General features: G+C 30.1%; 1 protein-coding gene across 1 annotated transcript; it reads left to right on the top strand.

Moving 5' to 3' along the window:
* The first annotated feature begins 5,841 nt into the window (after positions 1-5,841).
* On the top strand, positions 5,842-8,696 carry LOC132935577 (piggyBac transposable element-derived protein 3-like). Its single transcript, XM_061002169.1, has 3 exons — positions 5,842-6,031; positions 6,358-6,559; positions 6,624-8,696. The coding sequence occupies exons 2-3, from the start codon at positions 6,368-6,370 to the stop codon at positions 8,451-8,453; spliced, it is 2,022 nt and encodes a 673-aa protein (XP_060858152.1). The 5' UTR covers positions 5,842-6,031; positions 6,358-6,367; the 3' UTR covers positions 8,454-8,696.
* The last annotated feature ends 17,149 nt before the right edge of the window (positions 8,697-25,845 follow it).

Here is a 25,845-nt window from a genome sequence, read left to right as displayed (position 1 = left end):
CTGTAAAAAGTAAATATAATTAAAGAAAAATACCAATTTTTTTTTAAACAATAATGCCTATTAATGCATATTTCTTTTTTTTAACAGAGATAGAAAATATTGATGCTTGTGTTCAATCACTTCAAACAGATATTTTAGAACGTCGTCCAGCTATAGAAGGTAAATATAATCAAAGACAAATACCTATTTTTTTTAAAAACAATAATGCCTATTAATGCAAATTTCCTTTTTATTAACAGAGATAGAAAATATTGATGCTTGTGTTCAATCACTTCAAACAGATATTTTAGAACCTCGTCCAGCTATAGAAGGTAAATATAATCAAAGACAAATACCTATTTTTTTTAAACAATAATGCCTATTAATGCATATTTCTTTTTTTTAACAGAGATAGAAAATATTGATGCTTGTGTTCAATCACTTCAAACAGATATTTTAGAACGCCGTCCAGCTATAGAAGGTAAATATAATTGCTTTATAGTTACTTTATAACATACTATTTCTATAGTGTGAGTTATGACTAGGGCCTAGATTTATGCTCTCTAAGAATGATAAAAAAATATCCTAAAACAAAATGCCTATTGATCAAAATAATTACCTAAATATCAGTGAATGTAATAGGTATATTTTGTGTTTTTAGGAGACACAGACTTTAGAATCTGATAATGTGTATTATGTGTAATTACATGGTACTTGTTAAATAATAAATAGAAAATAGTAATAATTAATTTTATTATATAGATTCGGACTTGTATCCCAATGATCCAGGAAAATTTCCGGAAATCATCTCAAACGAAATGCTTACTTATTTCATGCAGTATGAACCATGTCAGCCCCTCCCATGGGAATTACCAACCAAATGTTTCCCAACCACAAAAGATAATCAGGGCGTTTATAGAAAGTTCCATGAATCATATTATTATAACGCATTACCAAATGGTTCATTGGTAAAACGTACCTGGTTGTCTTACTCTGTGTCGACGAACAAAGTATACTGTATATCTTGTAAACTGTTTGGCCTCCCCAAGGCAAAAAAGGTACTATTGGCTCAAAGAGGAACTAATGATTGGAAACATTTAAAAAGAAACCTAGACAACCATGCTCATACGACTGAACACCTGCAAGCTGAGATAAGCCGTGGTCTATTTTCTAAAAATGTTAGAATTGATTTGAAACTACTTCATTCTAATCATCAAAAAATATCAGAAAACAGAGAAGTTCTTAGAGCTATTATAAAAGTTTTGTTGTTTTCAGCCAGACAAAATATTTCACTAAGAGGTCATAATGAGTCATTTATGTCCCAAAATCAAGGTAATACTAAAAATGCAGTATTAATTCTAAAATAGTATGTCAGTTAGCTATTTGACATTTTAACTGATAAAATAAAATATTTTCAGGTAATTTCATAGAGATGTTGAAACTTATTGGAGAATATCATGGGCCTCTAATGAATCATTTAAATAAAGTCTGGTCCTCAAAAAAAAATCGGCTAACATTTTTATCTCATGAATCTCAGAATTCTCTTTTGAAAATTATGGGAAATCAAGTTCGGTTATCCATAATTAAAGAATTGAAGGACAGTGGATTATTTGCTGTTATAATTGACACCACTACTGATGTTGCTAACATAGAGCAATTTACTTTTGTAGTGAGATATATACATGAAGGTATCAAAAAATATGATTACAATTTTCATATCAACTATCAACTGAAATCAATATGTCTTTTATTTTTAGGTAAACCATATGAACGATTATTGTGCTTAGAAGCAGCTACTGATGCGACCGGAAAAGGAATGTTTGATACTTTTTGCCGTATTACTGATAACTACCAAATTAATTGGAAAAAAGATCTTTGTGCACAGTCATATGACGGAGCTGCTTCAATGCAAGGGGAGTATTCTGGTTTGAGAACATTTATCCAAAATGAAAACCCACAAGCAGTTTATGTCCGGTGCTTTGCTCATATAATGAATTTAGTAATAGTTGATACTTTAGACTATACTACAGACATAAGGAATTTTTTTGGAGAATTACAAAGCTTAGTTAGCTACATGAGAGCTAGAAAACGTACAGCAACATTTTACGAATGCCAAAAGAATTTAAATGTCGGGATCAAATCTAAGGATCGAATTCGGAAGATAAAAAATTTTTCTGATACCAGATGGACGTCACATGACCGCGTTATTTCTGTGATTCATGATAAATTTGACGCATTAATTGATACTTTAAATATTCTGTCCAGCTCAACAGATAGAGTAACATCTTCAAATGCACACATTTTCTTACAAACAATTTCATCATTTAATTTTATATTGATTTTAAAATTGGTAGGCAGAATATTTTCAATTACAACTCCTACATCGTGTTACTTGCAATCTAAAAACATTGATTTTATTCAAGCTTTTCAACTAATAGACAATGCTAAAGAACAATTAGTTGCACTTCGTTCTGATGAAAAGTTCAATGATCTAGCCGAAGACTCTAAACAATTTGCAATTGATCATAATTTACCAGAATCAAATTTTAAGGAGTCCCGTATACGTAAAAAAAAGAAAATGCCTGGTGAAGAAGCAAATGATGAAATAATTGTTTCAGCGTCAAAAAGGTATGATTATTATAATAATTTAAATAGGTACATTTAATGATTTTAATTTTTTAATTTAGATTCAAAATCAACACTTATTTCAAAGCATTAGATCAAATCATAACATCAATTACAAACAGATATAATGGAGCTCGTGAAATTTTTAAGGATTTATCACTTCTCTCTACAAATCGATTAATGGAAGTTTCCAAATCTCCAAATGTAATGCCCATAGACTCATTTTTTTATTTATCACAATGGATAAAAGACATAAATGTAAAAAAACTGAAAAATGAGTATATTATATTCAGCAAAAATTTCACAGAACTCATAAGTGGTATAACTCTACCATCAAAACTTCATAATATTGAAACTGAAACATCTGAAAATATATTGAGTATGGATTTAGATGATGAATCATCAGATGATGAAATAAGTATTGAGATTAGTAAAAATGATGGACCAACTGCATTGGAAATAATGCATCTTCTTTCTTCTCATGATTTGAAATCAGCATTTCCTAATTTGTATTTAGCCTACCAAGGATTATGTACTATGCCCGCATCATCAGCATCAGCTGAAAGGAGCTTTTCAAAGGTATAATGTTATAACAATCATTTAATTCTAATAATAAAGATTCCAATTGTAATTAGTATCATAATATGTAATATAATTTTAATATTTCAGGTTAAGCTCATTAAAACACGACTACGCTCAACAATGGGTCAATCTAGATTGGAAAGTTTATTGATTCTTTCCTGTGAGAGAGATAAGAATATAGATATTGAAGATGTAATTAATACTTTTGGAAATTCATCAAGTCTTCTTAAAAAATGTATAATGTATTCCTAGGTTGAAAATTTATGTGGGATTTGTAACATTATTTTTTGGTCCATCATAATGACATTACTAATTATATATTATACCATCATCTTTATACATTATATTATTTACATTATTTGAGCGTTTTACTATTTTTCTTTGCATATGTAATACTATGTAAGTAATACTAATTATATATTGGGCACATCCTATTTTTTTCTTATAAATAAATAATGTGGTGGTTTTATGGTGGTGGTCCAGGGGGACTGCTCCCCACCCCCCGGTCCTGAGTTAAGGCTGAGATTAGGTTAGAATATTTCATATCTTAATATATTATAAGATATTAATATTAAAGGACCGCCCCCCCCCCAGAAAATATTCAAAAACCGCCACTAAATAAATATATGCATAGTCCCTTCCAAAATATAAAATTCTAGTTGTGCCTAGAGGTGTGAGTTTATATATATTATTTTAATAAAAATTTGGGGGTGGGTGGGTATAGATCAAATGGACACGTTGCTGTCCCATTCATTAAAATAGTTCGCGCCGCCACTGTGTGGTTATACCACTTATTAGAGGTCTTCAACATATTTTAAGAAACTTGAAAACAAAAACTGATGTTGGGGATGTATTTAAAAATATGTTGATGGATATAGTCAGTAGACGATTGGGCATTTTAGAAAAGAATAAAATTGTTGCAAAAGCAACATTCTTAGACCCACGGTTCAAAAAAACTGCGTTTGGTTTACTTGAAAATGCTAGTAATGCGCAAAAATGGGTAAGCGAAGAATTGACAACGATGATCAGCACAAATACTGAAATGGAAAACGAAATTAATACAACTAAATCTACTACAGCACTCACGTTAAATAGTACTAATAATACAACTGAATCACTATTGGAGCATTTTGATAATAAAGTCGCTCAAGTCAAAACTACATCAAGTCCAAATATAACTTCTACTTTGATAATACGTCAATATTTAGAAATGACACTTTAAGACCGTAAAAAAAACCCATTGGGATTTTGGAAACAGTATAAAATCTTTTCCGTCTGAACGTGTATTTTCGAAAACAGGACTGATCACCAATGATCGTAGAAATCGGCTATCGCCAAAAAATTTAGATTTTATTATATTTTTAAATAGTAATTTGATTTTGTTTCAAATTTTTTTGTTCATTTTTACATTTTGTCTAGTTTTGTTCATTAAATATTAATTATTTATATACTTATTATTACGAGCTGTTATAAAGTTATTTTATTAGTTTACTATTATTTTTTTATTTGGAGGATATTTAATAAATTTTATTTGATACTTAAAATGCGTTGTCAACATTTGCTGGATTTGGTAGCTATAAACATTTGTAATATATTTATAACGTTTCATTTCAAATATATAAAAAAAGTATAATAGTTTTTTCATAATTAAGAAATTACAGTATTTTAAACCAACAGATTTATTTAAAATGTAGATAATAATTATTAAATAAAAAAATAAAAACTTGTCTTTTATTTAAAGCACCTATTAATAATGTATTATCATGGTTATATCATGGTTATTACTTATTATTCCTAAATTATAGTCTAATTTTTAATTAATATTATACCAGTAAATAAAAAAAGCAACATTTAATTAATAATTAATTACTATAAGTTTATTCATATTTCGAGTGATTTTTCGAGAGATTCTCTCGATTATTAAAATGTCTCGATTACTAATCATTCGATTATCCCCATCACTAAGTCTAAAACTGCACGTTATCAGCTTAACAACGTCTCTCACACCGATTAGATTTTCCCACTTGAAGTATTAATAACTTTAAAAACATGCGTTTGTTCTGACGGACCCTGTACATTCACATCAAAACGTCAAGACGTCAAACGTAATTGTCAAATTGTAGGAATCATTGCAGTTTACTGAGGTTGCGTCTACGGAAGTGACGACCCTAAAGTGTTTTGAAACAATCGTTATCTACTATTTTAGTTGTCTTGTGGTTTTAAATTAAAATATATATTATCAATTTATTATATAAGTATTTCATCATGCCAAAGTTTAACAAAAAAACGTTAGCAATGATGGCAATTATTTTGGACGAGCTAAGGGAATTGTCACCAAAAACGTAGAACAACATGGGTTCGAGAAATGTTAATTAAAAGTAAGCAATTTGGGGAATATCATACATTGTTCAATGATTTACAAGATGAAGAAACTTCATTTTACAAATATTTTAGAATGTCACAACATCAATTTTATGTTCTATTATCTAAAATCGATTTTCAAATCACAAAACAAAATACAACATTTCGAGAAGCTATAAGTGCTAAGAAAAAGTTAACCCTTAACTTGGTGTTGTATCTTTTTGGATACACAAAGTTTGTGAATTTTTGTACGGAATCCGATGTACAATATTTTTATTTTTATTATTTGTACACTCTGATAAATGTCATATCTCCCACGTGAGTACACTCTGATAACGTTTCTATGATGATTGGGATTGATAATAACTGTTTTTTGTTATCATTTTTTGAAAATTTAAATTGGATCAAACTCGTTGACTTCAACTGCTAAGTTCATCAAATTGTAATGTGTTGCTAGAGTCTACTTCACATAAACTCAGTTAAGGTAAGTATAACTATCATTTTTATGTAAAATATCTAATAATATATGCAATAATGCTTATTTTATATCAATTCTAAAAGTATGTATCCAAAAAGATACATTGCTAGAATTATCTTTTAATATGATTATTGTATATGGATCCAAAAAGATACATTGCTTGATTTCTTTATTATGCTAGTAATTTAGAAATTACATATTCAATTTATACAATAAGTATTATAGAATACATATTTATATATTATTCAACTTATACAATAAATATTATAGAATACATATTTATATATTAATCAACTTATGCAATAAGTATTATATAATACATATTTTTTTAGATCCAAAAAAATGCAACGCCGTAGAGCAGAAAAAATTTTAACCATGCTTCCACCAGCTGGTAAATATAGTAGTGAAAGTTCTGATGATGATATAGAAAATCATTTAATTGGAGAAATATGTAATTCACCGTTACCTGCAGAGGCAATTGAAAACGATATAGATGAACTTCTTAGAGAGATAGAGTTAAATCCATTAGATGAGGTTATTTTATTTACATTGTAATACAGTACCAAATACTATAGCTAGATTTACATTTTATATTTAGTTTTTAGGAGATTTTGAAGATGTACATTCTATCACATGTCATGATGTTGTTGCTGATATAGTGGAAATAGAAACACCAGTAAATTATGAGCCACATACTTCTACTATGTCTAACATATCTCCACAAGTTAGTAGGAAAACAGTTGCATCACCTGGATCTGCAAGAAGGTCTAAACGTTTGTTGAGAAATTTAAAAACACCTCCAATTCCATTACCAAGTATGTCACCTGATATTGAGGATGTTAGTATAACTCCTAACCAAAAGAAAAAAAATAGAAAAGTTGAACATATGAAATTTAAATGGGTAGATGGGAAAAAAATGAACTTTGAAGTTAATGTTCCTGAGTATGAATTTTATACACAACAAGAGCATGTACTGACTCCTGTTGAATATTTTAAACGGTTTTTTTCTGATGATTTATTTGAAGTTATTGTAGAACAAACAAATCTCTATTCAGTAACAAAAAATGATAGGTCAATTAATTTAACTGTTAGTGAACTTCAAGATTTTTTAAGTATAGAATTGTGGATGGGGGTGGCTAAGTTACCAGCCTATACTGACTACTGGTCTCATCTAATGAGTTATGAAAAAGTTTCAAACATAATGCCACTCAAAAAATATCAAAAAATACTTAAAAATTTACATTTCAATAATAACGACGAGTATAATGAAGAAGATAAATTTTATAAGGTAAAACCTATCATTGACATTATTCGTAGAAATTGTTTGAACCAAGAACAAGGCAATCGTTTCTCAATAGATGAAATGATGGTACCTTATAAAGGGAAAAAAGCTGGTTCTCGACGGCAATATATTAAATCAAAACCGAAGAAATGGGGATTTAAATTTTTTGTTCGCTCTGGTATTAACGGTATAGTTTATGATTTTTTTCCTTATTGTGGAGAAAATACATTTAATGATTACCATTTTAGTGAATATGAAAACAAGTTTTTTGGACTTGGACCAAAAGTTATCCTTGCACTAGTTTCAACAATACCAGACAAAATATTAAGTGTTGTTTATTTTGACAATTTTTTTAGCTCTCCTGAATTGATCTATTATTTGAGAGAAAAATATGGCATATTGAGTCTAGGAACTGTTCAACAAAATCGACTTCGAGAATGTCCATTATTGAATGAAAAAGAATTAAAAAAACAAGGAAGAGGCAGTTTTAGCTACAAGTGTGACAGAAAAAAAAAAGTTCTAACTCTAAAATGGTTAGATAACAAACCAGTATGTTTGATAAGTTCTTATATATCTGCTGACCCTATTAAGACCATAAAAAGATATTCTAAAGAAAAGAAAAATAGAGTTGATGTACCAATGCCAAAAATAGTTGAAGAATATAATACCCACATGGGCGGTGTTGACTTATCTGACATGTTGGTAGCGTTATATAGAACAGGACTAAAAACACATAAATGGTATATGGCTGTATTTTCCCAATTACTTGACATTTGTGTCAATAATGCCTGGTTGACATATCGAAGAGATTGTAATCAATTAAAAGAAAAAAAGATTATGCGCTTAAAAGAGTTTCGAATACATGTGGCCATAGCACTATCTGCAAAAGAAAAACCTAAAGTGGGTAGAAAATCTAACAAAAATAATCATATGGAACATATCCAAAAGATCAGACGAACTGTGATTCCTAGACCTATTAGTGATGTAAAATTCGATAGATTTGATCATTTTCCAACGCGTGTATCAAAAGGTCGATGTCGCCATTGTAAAAAAGGCCAAACAGTCTACATCTGTACAAAATGTGATACACGTTTATGTACACTGAAAAAAAGAGACTGTTTTAATGATTTTCATACTAAAAAATAAATTTGTGTTCCTATGTATAAGACTGAAAAGTAAAATTACTTGTCATTACTTTTTAATTGTTATTTTATTTTAATTGTTAATTAGGCAAAAAGAAATTGCTATAGAAATTGGTTATTTTATCTATATTATGTTAATAACTTTAATTTTGATTTGTTGAATTTTTATTGTAACTGAATAATATCTGTTATTTTTTTAATTTTTATATGATTTTTATTGTTAACTTGGCAAGAAGAACTTGATGTAGTAATTTGTTATATCTACATACTGGTAATTTTAATTTTAATTTTTAAATATTCCTATGTTAGTATTAATTAAAAACTAATTCCTGTGATAATTAATACTGTTCTTAATAAGACAAGTCTGAATTGTTATATTAAAAGTTTAAGTTTTAAGTTACTGAAATTTTACATAATAAAAGGTACTTTTTTGTTAAAATTACATCATTTTATACTTGGTTTTTTGTACATGATTTCTGGCAATGTATCCTTTTAGATACATGAATATTAGTATTAGTTTATGGCTATGTATCTTTTTAGATACAATTCATAACTTTGAACTTTTAAGTCCAATATTTTTTTTGACAACATTTTTGAATTCAGCGACCTTAAATTAGTTTGAAAATATCTACTTTAAAATTTTCATTCTAATATTTTAATGCTTGCCAAGTTAAGGGTTTGGTGTGCTCAAGGTGAATATAATAATAATATTCGTTTATAAAATAAAACAATATTATAAGCTTTACTAGTTTATTTATATATTGACTTCACATATTATAATATTTTACTGTTATTATAAAACCTTGAGTGATTCAGTATTTTAACAAAACAATAAAATGTCAATACATATCTTGAACATTTGTAGGATCAAAGTTTTCATAAAAATGTTGAGTAGTTGATGTTGATGATGATGGTCTAGAAATAAGAGATGGTGTTGGTGTTATTTGAATGTATTGAATCGTGTCTTGTGATGGTGCCACTTGAGTGTTAGAGCAAGAGTATGATGTTGAAGGATTTATTGATAGTGGGATTTGAAGATTAGCTGATTTATTTTGCAATTGTGCCCACTCTAAATCAGACACTATCCCAAACAGTTTGTTTTTTTGCCATGTGTTGGTATTCTGGTGAAAAAGTTTTGACAGTAGCAGCCGGCCCTTTGAAAAATGTGTCGATTGGATGCGCATAAGATGTTGCGTTTGGTTCATCATTTGTCTCGTTATCCAATATATATTTCATCAAAGTAGATGATGCTGTTTGTGGTTTATTATTTTTTTTTTGTCTTAGAATAATATGAAGCTGGAATTTTCATTTTTTTTGGAGATTTTTTTTTTGTGATAGCGACCCCATAACCTTACGTTTTGACGTAGTTTCTTTTTCACTTTCTTCATCCTCATTTAGAACATCATTATTTATAGTTTTGTCATTCTTATTGGAAATATCTTCGTCATTTGACTCTTCACTAGCACTTTCTGGAGATAATATGTTAGAATACGTTTCTCGTTCTTTAAAAAATGGTTTTCCAGATAGATATTGTTCACTACTTAATTGACGAAGGGAAAAATGATTATGTGTTATATTAGTATTTATGCTCAAAACTTATATAATATATGTAATTCCATTTTAATCAATATTTAAACACCACTTCGTAAAATGTCGTTTAATAAACATATGATGCTGGAATGTATGGATTGTGTTCTTAATTAAATAATAAATATACATACGAACGTTGTCGATTAATAACAATTCCGTAACCATAATGGTATATAGTACATGTATTTTTATGTACATATTTATTTGTCTATGCCACTATCAATAAAAATAGTGAGTGTAGATAAGGTTGTTAACACCGATATTTCTGCATCTATATTTTTTACTTCGGGCAATGATGATGGTGAAAACTTTACGTAGGTATCGAATGGCCACGTGTTTTCCCATGATTGTAGACATATTGGACCGTTCCAATATAAAGACATCGAAACTGCTTGTGACGGAAGTAGACCACGTGAAACGCAATCCACTGGATTTTGCCCCGATGAAACATTGTGCCAATGGCAACTTGGTAATAGGTAAACGATGTTTGCAAATCGATTAAAGACAAAAATTTTAAATGTGGTTTGTGTAGAAGTCAACTAGAATCTGTCTATGCATGTTTGGTTACATTTGGAAATTGCGTAAATATGAGAATGACGCGATGCATCGTTTGAGCTAGTAAAAGTGCCCCGCATAACTCCAGTCGTGGAATACTTATCGCACTGTCACATTTACCCGTTTTACGGGGGCAACTTTTGATTTGGCCATCAGAAAATGAACCGAAATACGATTATCATTATGGACAATGCGTAAATAAATTACAGCTGCGTAACCTTTTTCTGACACATCTGAAAACCCTAATAACTAAACGTAAGAAAGGTCACTTATCCGAAGATATCGTGGTATTTTTCTACCAACGGGAGTTCGTCTGAAAACATTTGCCAACTATCGACGATGTCATACGGTAATGGGTCATCCCACTGTAACCCAAGCTGCCGTAACTGTTGCATAAAACACTTGGCCCAGAATGTTATTGGTGAGAGAGCACCGACCAGGTCGTACAGTTTTTCTATGGTTGACAATATTGACCGTTTAGTGTACGTATTTGTTTATGCAGTAGTATGGTAGCTAAATACATCCGACGCGGGTTCCCAGTGAAGACCTAATATTATAGCCCTGGTTTTATCGTACCGGTAGTCATACCCTTTGTTTCGCGTACTAGTGTATGTGACAATCCCACAACTGTATGTTTACATTGTCGACGTGGTAAGCCTAATAAGGCGACACATGCGTTCGTAATGACCGATATTTGTGACCCCGAATCGATTAATACACGAATAGGTGACCATATACCTTTGTAACATATATTTGGAGCCTTATTGTATTAAATATTAATTTCCTAGCTTTTTGACTAAACAAATAAAATTTGATTGACATTTATAGAAAAAAATACATATATTTATATCACATACTATTTAAGTATTACCTATACATATTATTATTAATTTAATAAAAAAAACCTTGCTACCATTTTAAATAGTCGCATTTTTTTAGGGAGAAACACAATCAGTTACCACTAATTCACCAGACCGTGATACAGATAACATAAATGCATCGATTTTCACTACAAGTACACCAGCATCAATATCGCATGAAACTCAACGCATTCGCCAAAGACCACAAGGTTAGTAATACTTTATACATTGCTTCACACGTTTCAGGTATAATATACCGAAGAGCTTGTGGTGATATAATAGTTGAAAATTTAAGGTCTTCGTAACTTCTTCCCGTAGCTAAAAATCTGAGCGTTGCTGTCAACCTTTCGTGTGGGGAGATTGATTTCCTCATAACTGTATCTTTTTTCTTAATGAATGGTGTCACTAATGAAAGAAGTTGGAAGTACGTTTCTTCGTCCATTCGCAAGTAATTATGCCAGTCTTTCGGAAACAACTTGAATTCGGTCAACAGATTAATGTGAGAATATTCGTTTCTTTTTTGTAACCAATTTTTACACCACAGTCTACGTTTACGTTTTTAATTTTATTATTTTTCATGGCTATCAACAACCCTAAAACAGCAAGCGCGTCTTCGTTGGTAGCCATGTCCCTACAGTATAAAATAAATACAATATAAAACTTGCCGCGGCCGGACAGATTCGCCGGAACGTATGTGAGCGCTGCGTCAGTCCGGCCGACCGGTCTCCGGCGGCCTGTGCAGGCATAACTGACAGGCCGACCGGACCGTGTGTGGCTACCTTTATTTGGAAAACGATATCTAATAATACCATACACCTTATACTAGTGGTATAAAATCTATGAATAATTTAGCCATAGTACAAAGTAAATCGTTATCGATACGACGAAGCAGTAATATTTTAACGATACTCGCCGAGTAGGATTGTAGGAGCATACTATAATTGATAATATAAATATTTATTATCTCTATAGTTATTGTTTTCTCTGTTCTTTGTTTTAGAAAGGTTTTCCGCGTATAGCCGTATGCCTGAACTATTTGATTACCTATCTAATATTATATTATTATGTTCGACATTTGAGTAGTTGACTGTAATCCGCTTTGCACCTTACGTCCTTACAGTATTTTTTAAATAATTTCTGCGTAACATCATAAAAGTAGTTTTCATTTTATGAAGTTATTAGTTTTTTTTTTTTATTTAAAGCCTCTAGTATAAACTATGATAGCTTTACAATTACATAGAAGTTATTAATTATTATTACAATTTAGTTTATAGTATAACCGTATTAAATAATATGTACCTACTGCGTGCGTATCTAGTGTATCAGCAAGGGCCCATACTTTATAACCCCTTTTAATAGGTTTTTTTTTGGTAAGTATTGCTTTGCGCTATGCCGTCCTTTGAATTTAATCATTGATTCAACAATGGCAATTATTTTATTTGGATTGTATAAACGTTGACTATTTTTTAAAATAAAATCAACAAATGGCTTTATTCTATAAAGTTTGTCATAATGTTCATCACTAGGGTTAGGATGTTTATGATTTTGCATATTTTTTTTAGGTTGTCCAATAGCATCCATTCTTATACAGAAATATGTTTCATGATATTTATATTCAAGATATCATAATTTTATTTTGCATATAATTGCATATTTTACCATTTTTTTAAAAAAAGTGCATAATTTGTGTTTTTTTCTGTTTTTAAGCGCATACTTGACGGTTTTCGATGCAAAATGCTGAAAAACACTCTACTTTTATATTTTACTGAATCTTATATAAGTTTGATTATCTGTATTTCACATATTATCATTTATCACTTATTTATTGTTGAGAATTCAATATTATGGTTTTACCTATTCGGAGTAAATAATATAAAGGTATCTACTTAAATAGAATTTTCGATAAGCTTCGTCAATTGTCACAGTCAAAACTTATCTTAAAACTGCGAGTCATTAAAATTTTATCAGATATTTTAACAGAACGTTTAAAAATGTATAGTTAGTTTCCGTCTTGTCTACGACCGATGTAGAGTACGATATATTGCACGTTTCGTATTTTGTCGTGAACGTATTTGATTTATTAAATCACTCAGTTATGCCTAAAGTTAAAAGCTCTTGTTCTAACCGACTAAGAGGTTTTGTAAAAGAATTTGGAGAGCACGTTTTAACTACCGATGGTTCAATCCTTTATTGCAAATTATGCGAAGTTAAGGTCGGTAGTAAACGTCGGTTTACTGTTGAACAGCATATGAACACCGCTAAACATATTCGATTGAGTAAACAAAAAGAAAAAAATGATAAACAACAATTAATATCAAGCACAAAAATATCGTCATTCAACTTAGATTTATAAAGAGCATTGACTTCAGCAAACATACCATTAAATAAGGTCAACAACGCTATTTTACGTGATTTTTTGGAAAAGTATACAGGAAAAGAGATACCAGATGAATCGACAATGCGTAAAAACTATTTATCAGAGTGCTATCAAGAAGCAATGAATACAATTCGAAGTTATGTAACCGACAAGAAAATTTGGGTTTCAATCGATGAAACAACTGATTGTGAAGGCCGTTATATAGCAAATGTAGTAGTTGGCACACTAGAAAAAAACGAATCCGGTAAAATTGTTTTGCTAACTTCAGAACAGTTGGAAAGGGCTAACTTTTCAACTATTAGTAAATTATTTGATAAGTCAATGAATTTATTATGGCCAAACGATGTACTTCATGATAACGTCTTATTATTTCTAACTGACGCTGCGCCATATATGGTAAAAGCAGCCAATAGTTTAAAAGCTCTGTATTCTAAGATGGTACATGTGAGATGTTTAGCACATGCACACCACCGCGTTGCTGAGAAAATACGGGGCAGTTTTAAAAAAGTTGACGAATTAATATCAAATGCAAAAAAAGTATTTTTAAAAGCACCAAGTAGAATACAAATATTTAAAGACGAAGCACCCGTAGTGCCACTTCCCCCAACACCTGTAATAACACGCTAGGGAACTTGGTTGGATGCAGCTGTTTATTATGCAGATCATCTTACTGATATACGCAAAGTTTTTAATAAACTGGATCCAGAAGATGCTGTAGCCATACAAAAATGTCATACGCTTTTGAATGATCCATCTTTAGAAGCAAATTTAGTATACATTCAATAAAACTATGGGTTTTTATCAGTCAATATAACTCGTCTTGAATCATCTGGGCAGCTTTTGTCAGATGCAATATCAATAGTCAATAATACAACAGATAACATTAACAAAGCCGGTGGACAAATCGGCAACGAAATATGTAGTAAATTTAAAACGATTCTAGAGAAAAACAGTGGATTCAAAACAGTATGTCAAATTTCGAAAGTACTTAATGGTTAACACTACCATATATTCAAAAACGTATTAGCACCAAACAGACGAAGATTTACAGCGGAACATTTAAAACAAACTTTAATTATTCAATGCAACTCTTTTTACATTTTTATATTTTATTTAATTTTTTTCAGTTTTTTTCAATTTGTCTATAATAATAAATGTTTATTGCATTTTTTGTCCAAAAATGTCTTTATTTTTTAATGCATATTTTTCAAATTGTTCACGCATATTTAGTTGATTTTTAGTGCATAAGTGCATACATATTCATACATTTTTTAGTGCATAAATATCCTAACCCTATTCATCACCTTTTTTCGGCATGACTGAATTGTCATTGATGTGTAAATGAGATAATAACCAACTGAATCTATTGACTGGCATTAGACTGCTAATATACAATCGTAAATATACGCATCGTTCAAGTCAGGTGCAGATGACCAGTAGTCACGGTAGCTACATTGTTTTTTGATACCCATTAAGATGTTTATACCAATAAATAAACTCATTTCATCAAATGTTGTAGGTTTATATATTTTTCCCCTTTGTTGATGTATTTGTTGACTATACAAGTTTATATGCTGAAAGTTTTATGCTCAATAAATTCATTTGTAATCAGTAATTTAAAAATGGAAAACACTCTATTATGATATCAGTTTTATCAGTAGGGCCTTCTAAGTGAGTAAACGGAGGAGTTGACAAGGTGAAATATGTCGATGTAGACCAAACAGGTTTAACAAAATTAAATTCATCAGCGCCGTATTATTTTCAGAAACATTAAGATCTTCGGAAAGTGGTTGGGCTAATAGGTGTTTTTTGATTAGGCGTTATATCGTGTGAAGTAGTATTTGAAAGAATATTTCGGCGACTACGAGGTTTGTTTTGGTAATCTACAACTTTATTTCGAGTCTTCCGAAAACATGAAGACGGTTTTACAGGACTTGGCAATATGTACGTAATATTATCATCAAGATTTAAAATTTCTACATCACTTCCTACCTCACAATTCGACGAATCACTTGATTCTTCAATTATAAAATTTGCATTTTTAATTTTAGGAGTACAGTCTTCGTCTTTATTTGTATTATCAATGAAGTAAGGCTATCGTCATTTGAATGTATACTTTCAAACAATACATCACATATTTCACTGTCGTTTATTTTCATGTTGATTACTTAATAATTAAATAATATAATATAATTAAAAAGTTTGTAAATAATCAAAAACAACGAAGAAATAATACGAGTGTACTACACGAATGATATTCATTAACTACCATACTAACAAGAAATGACTGTCGTCGGTACCGCACGGTGGGTTATTTATTGGACGGTCACATTTATCAATATTACACAGGTCACAAAAATACGAATTTATTTATTTTTATATCATAATAATGTTCACTAATATTTACGTCGAATGAAAAAAAAATGAATAAATCGGTCGACAGAATATTGAGTAATACAAAATAGAAATAATTATAGTGAACTGATAACGTGGACAAAAATAAGGAGCGAAGAAATTCGTAATAAACTCGCACAAATTACCCATAGTCTGTTTATTTTTATATCAAGGCCTTTAGAATGTGCAACAATATAAATGTTAAGTTATTAATTAAAGAAATATTTGATCGGGAAAAAAATAAAAATAAAAGAAAAGGTGGGTTATTTTTCGTACCGCCGTGAAGAAATGCTTATTTTACACGTTATGTCCCACCATGCCGCAAAGAGTTAATCAGTATTAATGTTAAATTAAACAGTTGAAGACTTTAGCACTAGCGCTTATATGTCATAGTGGCTATATTTAATTCGAAATTTTTTTTTTATATTTAAATTTTAAAATATGTGTCGTATTCGTGAAGACAACAACTCACGTTAATACCCACTACACATAACGGAGTGAATTTTCACAATGGGTAAGTGATAGCATACTTTAATTTAATATTTGAAATATATTTATATATTTTTTTTATTCAGTGAGATAATTGAATCACCGGTCGTTCAGCCCAGTGGCGTAACTGAGAATGTTTGATGGGGGGGGGGGGGATCAAAATAAATTTGTAGGGTGAACTTGTGGGGGCCTTTGCCCCCACAGCCCCATACCCCCCTTATCTATATTTTGTATAATTTAATAACTCAAAACATGTAAATATAATCATTCTATATTACATAACATTATACATTTACAAATATGTTTTATAATGTTTTAATATTTTACAATATTATGTCCAGATTCCTAGGCTTTTTGGCAAGTTCATCAATGACCTCTTCATTTGAAAATGTAATATCATTATGAATTGTCAACATTACCAGACTATTAAGTCTTTTCTACAAACAAAATTAAAACATTTTTCTCATTAGATATTATGAAAATGTATTTTATTAAGCACAGGTGCACAGCTATTATAATTACTAACCTCGGACATACTATTTCGAAGATACGTTTTTATCCTTTTAAGACTGGAAAACATTCTTTCAGGCGTACTTGTAGAAACAGGAAGTGTGCATAGTATTTTTAAAATAAAATGCAAATTTGGATAAATATTGGCATTACACACATGTAATGCTTCAATTGCAGTTTTCGGAATATTGTTTATTCGCTCAAGTTTTATCTTCCCCAATTTCAATTCTGCAATTGAGTTGTTCACATCCAAAGAAGGTGAATAAAATTCAAGTAATTTTCTAAATGATACCTCCTCATTAGAAGTTAATGTATAGGAAAATAAACTTTGAAATCCTATAAAATATGACATATATACATTATACATAAACCATTAAAGGTTGATTTTAATAATATAGATTTATTATATGAATATTTTATTTCAGTGATTTGTTTTTAATTTTATAGAATTAGTATAATATGTAATGCTATAACATTATTTAATTTTAAACATACTATCAATTTTTCCATAATCTTTATGCCCTCGTAGAGCAATCTCTTGACGACCACAAAGTATGACACAATCAACGATTGGAATGAGTCGCTCTCTATTCGCCTTGATTTGTTAATTCTTTAACAAAAAAAATATCAAAGTAAGTACATACTTGCAGACTTAAACTAATAAATAATTAAATACCTATCTGTATCCAGTCGTTCTACTATTGTTGGCTCTTTTTTTAAATATATTTTCAGATTTCAAAACAGAAAATGTGTGGTACTCTAATGCAGAATGATTTCGAAATACCTATCATTTAATTAAAATTATAACAATATTGTCGGATATCTGTAAAATCCTCGATAACGTTATTTGGCCGCCGGCCTGTTATCTACAATAATTGTCGTCGGTCATTACGGTAGACTCCACTTCGAGAATATTCGATACCCCCGCCCCGCCTGTGCCATCTCGGTCACTGCCTGCCGTCTCACCGCGAACCCGTCAACGTCTAGTTAGTGACCCTCTGTCTGTTCGTTGCAACTAGTGATGGGAACAATCGAGTGATTTCGATAATCGAGAAGTGAGTAATCGAAAAGTTATAACAATCGAGAGATTCACTCGAAAAAACCTCTCGTTCAATTTAGTATTTTATTAATTTATTATTATTAGTTATTACACTCAATAGTCAATACACTCAGTTACTCTGTACTCGAAAAAATGACTCGGTTAGTACAAATACTAAATAGTAAATAGTAGGTAGGTACTAGGTAGTGTGCGATTTCGCTCGCTCACTTATCTCATTAATAAAGCAGACCAAACTTACCGAACATTGTATACTACTTATTTATTTTTATTTTTTATTATTATATTAGTATAATCATATTTCCCGGACATATTTAAAGTTTATTATTAGCAATAACTCATTAACTTTAACATGATTACTTTATTAATTATTATGGTACAACCGTACAACTTAATATGTTATATAATAATGAAATGTAAAAAAAAAATTAAAATATGTTTAAATTTGAATTTAAAAAAATTATAATATCCAAATTTTTCGGTGAAAGTCTATTTCGGCGGTCATTTGTGATTTGTCCAGTTTTAGAAAAGACACGTTCTGACGGTACCGAAGTTGCTGGAATAGATAAATATTTTGAACTTAACTTGTACATTTCTGGAAACGTTTGTTTATATTGTTGCCAATATTCCAATGGATTTTTTGTTCTTTCCAAGTGCGGAATGTCTAAGTACTGGCGTAACATCAATGTGATCATCACACTTGGAGTGATTGTAGTTTTTACTTGTAATACTTTTGAGTCAAATTGTTGCCATAGTGAATTCGATTGTTCTTGTTCATGAGCATTAATATCAGCACTTGTAGTTGTAGTATTTAAATTATCTGGTTCGGAAGTTATGGCACATAGTTCATCACATATCCATTTTTGAACGTTGCTCGCATTTTCAGTCAGACCAAAAGCCGTTTTTTTAAATCTAGGATCAATAAATGTTGATTTGGCAATTATTTTATTGCCTTCCAAAGATCCCAAACGTCTGGAAACTGCATTTAATAGTGTTGTTTTTAATATTTGACCTGTGGCAGTCTTTGGCATTATCTTTCCAATAGTATACTGCAGGCCTCGTACAAGTGGTATTACCATAGATAAAGTTGGATAAGTTTGTCCAGATAGTTCAGTGGTCATGCTCTCAAACGGTTTCAATAGTGGTATACAATCTTCAATTAATTCCCATTCTATAGCAGTTAAGCCGTTTGGAGCACGTGGAAGTGATGTTAATGCAGCAGATAAAGGGGCTTTAATCTCGAGAAGTCTTTCCATCATAATTAAACTCGAGTTCCATCTTGTAGGAACGTCTTGTTTAACTTTTAGTTGTGGTAAGCCCATTTGGATTTGGTAATTTTTTAATTTTTCATTAGCAAAAGTACTATGTTTAAAGTGTCCTACTATTATTTTACATGATTTTAACACTTGACTCAGCTCTGTATTGTTTGTGATCGCTTCACTAACACTTAAATTTAATGTGTGTGCTACGCAAGGATGGTGGTACTTTTGAAGATGAATGTTGATTGCGTTTTTAATATTTGCGCCGTTATCAGACACTATAGTTACAATTTTATTATTTATTTCCCACTCATTAAATATTTCCGAAAGCACAGCCGCAATATTCTCCCCGGTATGCGCTCCGTGTACTTCTCTAGTGGCCAAAACTGGCGAGTATAATTTGTCGTCGAATATAAAATGACATGTTACAGCAATATAACCTTTATTAGAATCTGAAGTCCACATATCGGTTGTGATTGACACATAATCAATGGTTACAAGCATACATTTTAATTTAGAGACTATTGTATTATACTCGTCCGGTAATAATTTTGTTGTAAGCAATTTCCTACTCGGGGGATAATATAAAGGTTGCAACATTTTGGAGTATTCTAAAAAACCGATATTTTCTACTATAGACAGAGGTTGATAGTCAGCAATAATCATTTTTATTAAAGCCTTGTCAATAGATTTATTTTCTGTGTCACTAAGTTGGTTTTTTTTCGTTGAACCAAATAATTTAAGTTGTCGTTGACGCTTAGCAGGGGGAATACAATTTTGTTCTGAAGTTATAGATGATGTTGGAAAAGCAATTGATGTAGATGTACTTGCTAAAGTTTGGACATTTTGCACTTCGGAGTCGGGATCATCTTCATTAGTAAGTGTAACATTTAGTGCAGTTGGGTGTTTTCGTTTTAGATGGTCTTGGGAAGGTATAACAAATTAAAATTAAAACTAGATTGTTGATAGTTATATTATAAATTATAATATTATATATTTGCTCTAAGCTTTGAAAAATAGTGTTATATAAGTTTAGCAATTATATTGTTATTAATTATTATTCATTATTTTGCAAAATAATATTTAATTTTTATCTATAGAAATACATCGAAAAATATTTTGGTTTAGATATGAAATTCAAAATTCAAATAAGTAAAAACTCAAATATTTAACGATAAAAAAAATTGAAAATATAATGATTATTTTTAAAAAATAATGTTTTACAATGACTTGAAATTATCTAAATTTTTGAAATATTTTAACTTTGAAAAAATAAGTGCATGCCTTAAATTGATCACCTTGTATCTATGTATTGAATATGTATGCTTGTGCTACAGCTATATGCTATATATTATATGCTTGAATAAATGTTCTGTGTTTTAAAATAAATTGTAAGAACTTACTATTGAAATGAATACTTAATAATGTACTTCTTTTATATAATAAAAATTACTATTTTTTTTAAAACACCATTATTTAATTTTTAATTATTTATAGGTATTATTTTATAATTTTATTGATTTAATATAGGTGCTAAAAATAAAACTGGTAGCTCTTGAAACAATATACAATACGTATTAGCTAATAGTTAAAGTATAGAACTATTTTTCAAAGCCCAGAAGATTAATTTAAGTTTACCTTTTAAATTAGTTGTATTTCCATAATAATTGAAACTTTTTTTACATATCTGACAAATAACAGTTTTATTTGTATCTGTATTTTTTTTTAAATGTTCCCACACTACAGATCGCTGCCTATTACCTGGTCGCATTTTTAAAAAATACTGGTAGGCAAGAAAATGTTTATATATACGAAAGTGTAAAAACCTGCAGTGAAAATATGGAGAATATAGACTATGGAATAATAATATTTAAAATTACAAATCCAAGAAATCATATTTAAATAATTTATTTTATTACTTACCTACTAAAATTTATGCGATATTAGGTATGCAATGAAATAAAAATGTTAGTACACCTATATTGTATGTAATCACTAATTATACTCTTTCAGTTTAAAGTTGAAAAAATCAAAATTATATTATAATACAACAAAAACTGGCATGTGCATATCAGACCGCATCAGGGAAAGAAATAAGAAACTAAAATAATTTAAAAATCTACTTATTATTATTCTGATTTATCGTGTGTATTAATATTATTTGTATGTTTAAATATGTGTACCAATAAGAAATTAAATGTAAACTATAAATAATTATATTGAAATAGATATGAATAATTAATATTAAATACTAAAATATACTAAATATAGTATAGTATAGTTCTTAGTTTAGAATGTTTAGATAATCCTGCAGTATTACGATTAAAAATTTAAAACCCAAACAAAAATATTAAATAATAGTGTTTTGCTTTGAGAGAATCAAATACCGAAATGAATAAACTGATAATTGAAATAGCTTGTACTTAGTAGTTAGTAGTTTTTACATATCTACTTAATTAAATGTTTATCTTTATATTATTGTCAATATTTCGAGAGGATTGATTTCGAGAGATCGAGAGAATCACTCGACGAGTTATTTTTCATTCGATTGTTTTTAGTTGATACCGAGATCGAAAGAATCACTCGATTATTTTTATAGTAATCGAAATAATCGAGTGATTCAAACAATCGAGTATTTCGATTATTTTCTCTCGATTGTTCCCATCACTAGTTGCAACTGTTGCAACGGCCCCGGCACCTTTGTCACGTCCGCGTGTTGCGCGACAGACTATTTTTCTGCGTGATCGATGTTGTGAATGTGTCGTGTTAAGTATTCATCGGCCGTGGCGTTTCGCGTGTGTTAAGTCGATCCGTCCATATTAGTTACCCGTCGATCACCTGTGGTACGTTGTCTCGTGGTGTACGCGGGCAGGTATCTGGTTGTTGGCCGTCGCCATTGTGTTGCGTGGAATATCGGCGACGTCCGAATTATTAGTGTGCGCCACCCGTCAGTGGCCATCGTTGGGATTCCCAGTCCACCAGCGTCGACTCGCCGTATGGACCAATTAAGCAGTCGGAAGGTGAACGAGTGGCAACATTGCGGGTACCAGGGAGACCGGTGATTGTATCATTATATTATTATTTTGTATCATTTGTACCTACGTGTTAATTTTACCTATGTATATCCATTAGTGGGCGCCCATCCATTTCATATGAATGTAAAACATTGTAATCTTACATATTAATATTAGGGCGGTGCTTCTGGCTCGCCATTAGAACATATTACCTTGAGTTCTTCATTCTTATTTATATTGACGTTACGTATAAGGGACCCACTCTCATCCGTGCCTTGCGTAGTGGTGCTTAGCGCTATCATTTTGTTCAGTCAGAGCGTGGAGCAATACAACACGATAAAATATTATTTAAGTGTAGCCGAGTCGGTCGATGCCTCTGGGTCGGCAGTAAGGACTTTGTGCGACAAATATAATAACATGTATTCACAGGGAAATAAAATTAAAATTAAAATAATATTAAATTATAAGGGATTAAAAGTTAAAACATTAATATATTCAATAATACCTCTTTAGCTTTTTTCCAACTATCAAATACTTCAGTAACCAAATATTTTAAAGGTTGATTTCCTATTCCACCGGTTTTTGCAAAAACAACACAATGCTTACAAAAAGCTCCACCTTCAACTTCCGAATAAACAAGCCAATTGAATTCGTTCAGCCATTTATGCTGAAATTTTAAACCTCTTTTTTTGTTTTTTTTTTCATTTAATGGAAATACGTAATTATGATTTGGTAACCATAAATTGGTAAGTACCTACAGGTTTTAAACAAAAAATAATAAAACAATTACAATGTAATTTATATTATATTATGATATATTGGTAGGTAGGTTTTAACTATAGTTCAGATTAAATCCGACATAAGGCATTAGCATTCGAAAAGCTTACGGTATTTTTTTCTTCATCTGATAACAAATCACGTTTAATAAACAAAGCAATGTCATTTTTACGAGCATCAAAATGTTCCCTCTAAAAAATTACGAAGCACAATCTAATTTATTAATTATAATGCAATGTTAGCAGGCAGGATTCAAGCTACAGGTATAATACCATAGAACGATAGAACAATATTATAGGTACTGTACCTTATTTGTTTTTTGGACAGCTTGAATCAAATTTTTATTTTCAACATGATATTTTTCACGTGATCATCAAAATTCTATTTTTTTTTTAATAAACTCATTTAAATGGTTTATAATAATTAATATGACATAACTAATAGTTATTGAATAAACTGCAGTGACTGCAATTATATTTTTAATAGGTACTTTTTTTAACTGGTGTTAATTTAATTTTGCATAATTTTAGCGCGAGTTGTAATTCTAATTATAATAAGTTGAATACGTCATACATAATATTTTAACATTTAATTCCGGGTCTAATAATGTTTAGTATTTTAAATTGTAATACTTACGTCAGGCCCAGGCTTCTTTTTAAAAAAATTCAATAAAGTACTGCTAGTTGCTGGTAATTTTCTTTTTTTTTGATCCATTTTGCTTTTAGCTTATAAAAATGTAACTGACACTGTGAATATGAGAGAATGACACGGTGTCACGGTGTGTATACCTACTGTGTAGTGTTTACTGTTTATACGTAATCGCAGTAATCAATGTAGATACTTTGTGTCGGCGCGCGTTCTTAGTACCTACTATCTATGGCTATTATTCGTTCTACGAAATGTAAATCTTGAAGTTACATTTTTATTATTATATTATGTTTATGGAATGGTGGTTTTTCCCATTATCGGATTACTTACCATCTATAATCTATTCAAAATTAGGTACACTGTATGGCAAGGCACCCAATGTTTATTAATAAATAAGAATTAAAATGAATCAGACCATTTATTTTGAAATCATGCTTATCGTTAACGGGTAAATATTTATATACGGGTGATATTTAAGTATACACAACTTCTAAACTTTTTTTTTTTTTTAGTTTCGTAATAATTTATTTTTATTTGAACTATTTGTAGGTATAAGACAGTATATAAATACAGCTCATGGGGGGGGGGTCTATCCCCCATATCACCCCCCGTAATTACGCCACTGGTTCAGCCAGCTAACCCTGGCATGACAATTTATTTGAGACGGTTATATCAAGAATTTGAACGTACTCGTAGATCTGGTGAGATGATTAGGACTTGGTATGTACAAGCGAGAACTTTTGCTCAATGATTCAATATCGAATTACGAGTAGGTATTGATTATGTTGACGCGGGATAATCATTATATCTTCAATGCCAGAAGATGAGGCTATAGTGAGTTTAAACATACATATGGTCAAATATTGCGGATAATATGGTTAGATTTATTAATATTAGTTAATTCATTATAGATTCAGATTTAGTTTAACAATACTACATCATTATGCAGCTAATGTATGGCCTCCGGAGAATAGCGGCTATAGATTCTGAATGTCTTAGAGAAAAATTTGAAATAGATTGGACGTTGAATGTTCTTACTATTTTGTCATATTTAGATTTAGATTTCGACACTTCGTGCTTTATATTAGGTAGAAAAAGAGACCAAATTTAATTATTAATTAAAAAATAAATGAAACTATAATAATAAACTTTTTCTTATAACCAAACAGCAGTTTATACCCGAGTAGCATTTTCGGTGCAGAGAATGTGTTCACCATTTAGTGATTCTTTGGTTCAAGACACAGTAAATATTAGTGATGGTCTTGGTCTTGCAGACTCAGTCTTGGTCTTGGTCTTGCAGACCCGTTTATATTATAGTCTTGGTCTTGGTCTTGGTCTTGCACCCGAAGTCTTGGTCTTGCTGCAAGACTCTTGCAATATTAAAAAAAAATTTTTTTCCCTATTTATGCTATGAGTTTGTAGAATTTGTTAATTGTTTATTATCTCTAAGATATAATTATATTAGTACATAGTTATATCAGTTATATATATAGAGAGAGAGAGCTTATCTTATATATAAAATTCTAACATAACAGTTATTTCATTTTGCACTTTTTTTAAAAAAATATTATGTTTGTTTTCATAATAATAATAAACTTTTTATAAATGTATTTTGTAAGTTTCTATTCAATAAAGTTACTAGTCAATCTAGATTGTGCAGCTTGGATCAAATCTGCAAGCCAACACTCGACAAAAAAATATTTATATGATGTTTAATGTTTATTAATTAATAATAATAAATATTTCCAATAGACCATTATATTATAATCTAAAAATCTTATTAATTTTATTTTTTAAGTAAGTTGTTACTTGGTTGAATGTTTATTGAACCAGATAACAAATATATAGTACCTAATTATCAATTTA

This window comes from Metopolophium dirhodum, chromosome 1 (genome assembly GCF_019925205.1).
Source record: "Metopolophium dirhodum isolate CAU chromosome 1, ASM1992520v1, whole genome shotgun sequence".
In the NCBI taxonomy this organism is placed as follows: Eukaryota; Metazoa; Arthropoda; class Insecta; order Hemiptera; family Aphididae; genus Metopolophium; species Metopolophium dirhodum.
This window is presented reverse-complemented; position numbering and strand designations above follow the sequence as displayed.

Bases quoted from the DNA above. Each gene is read 5' to 3' on its own strand.
- LOC132935577 (XM_061002169.1), top strand. From the start codon at position 6,368: ATGCAACGCCGTAGAGCAGAAAAAATTTTAACCATGCTTCCACCAGCT. The intron at 6,560-6,623 runs GTTATTTTATTT...TTTTATATTTAG, and splicing joins AGTTAAATCCATTAGATGAG to TTTTTAGGAGATTTTGAAGA.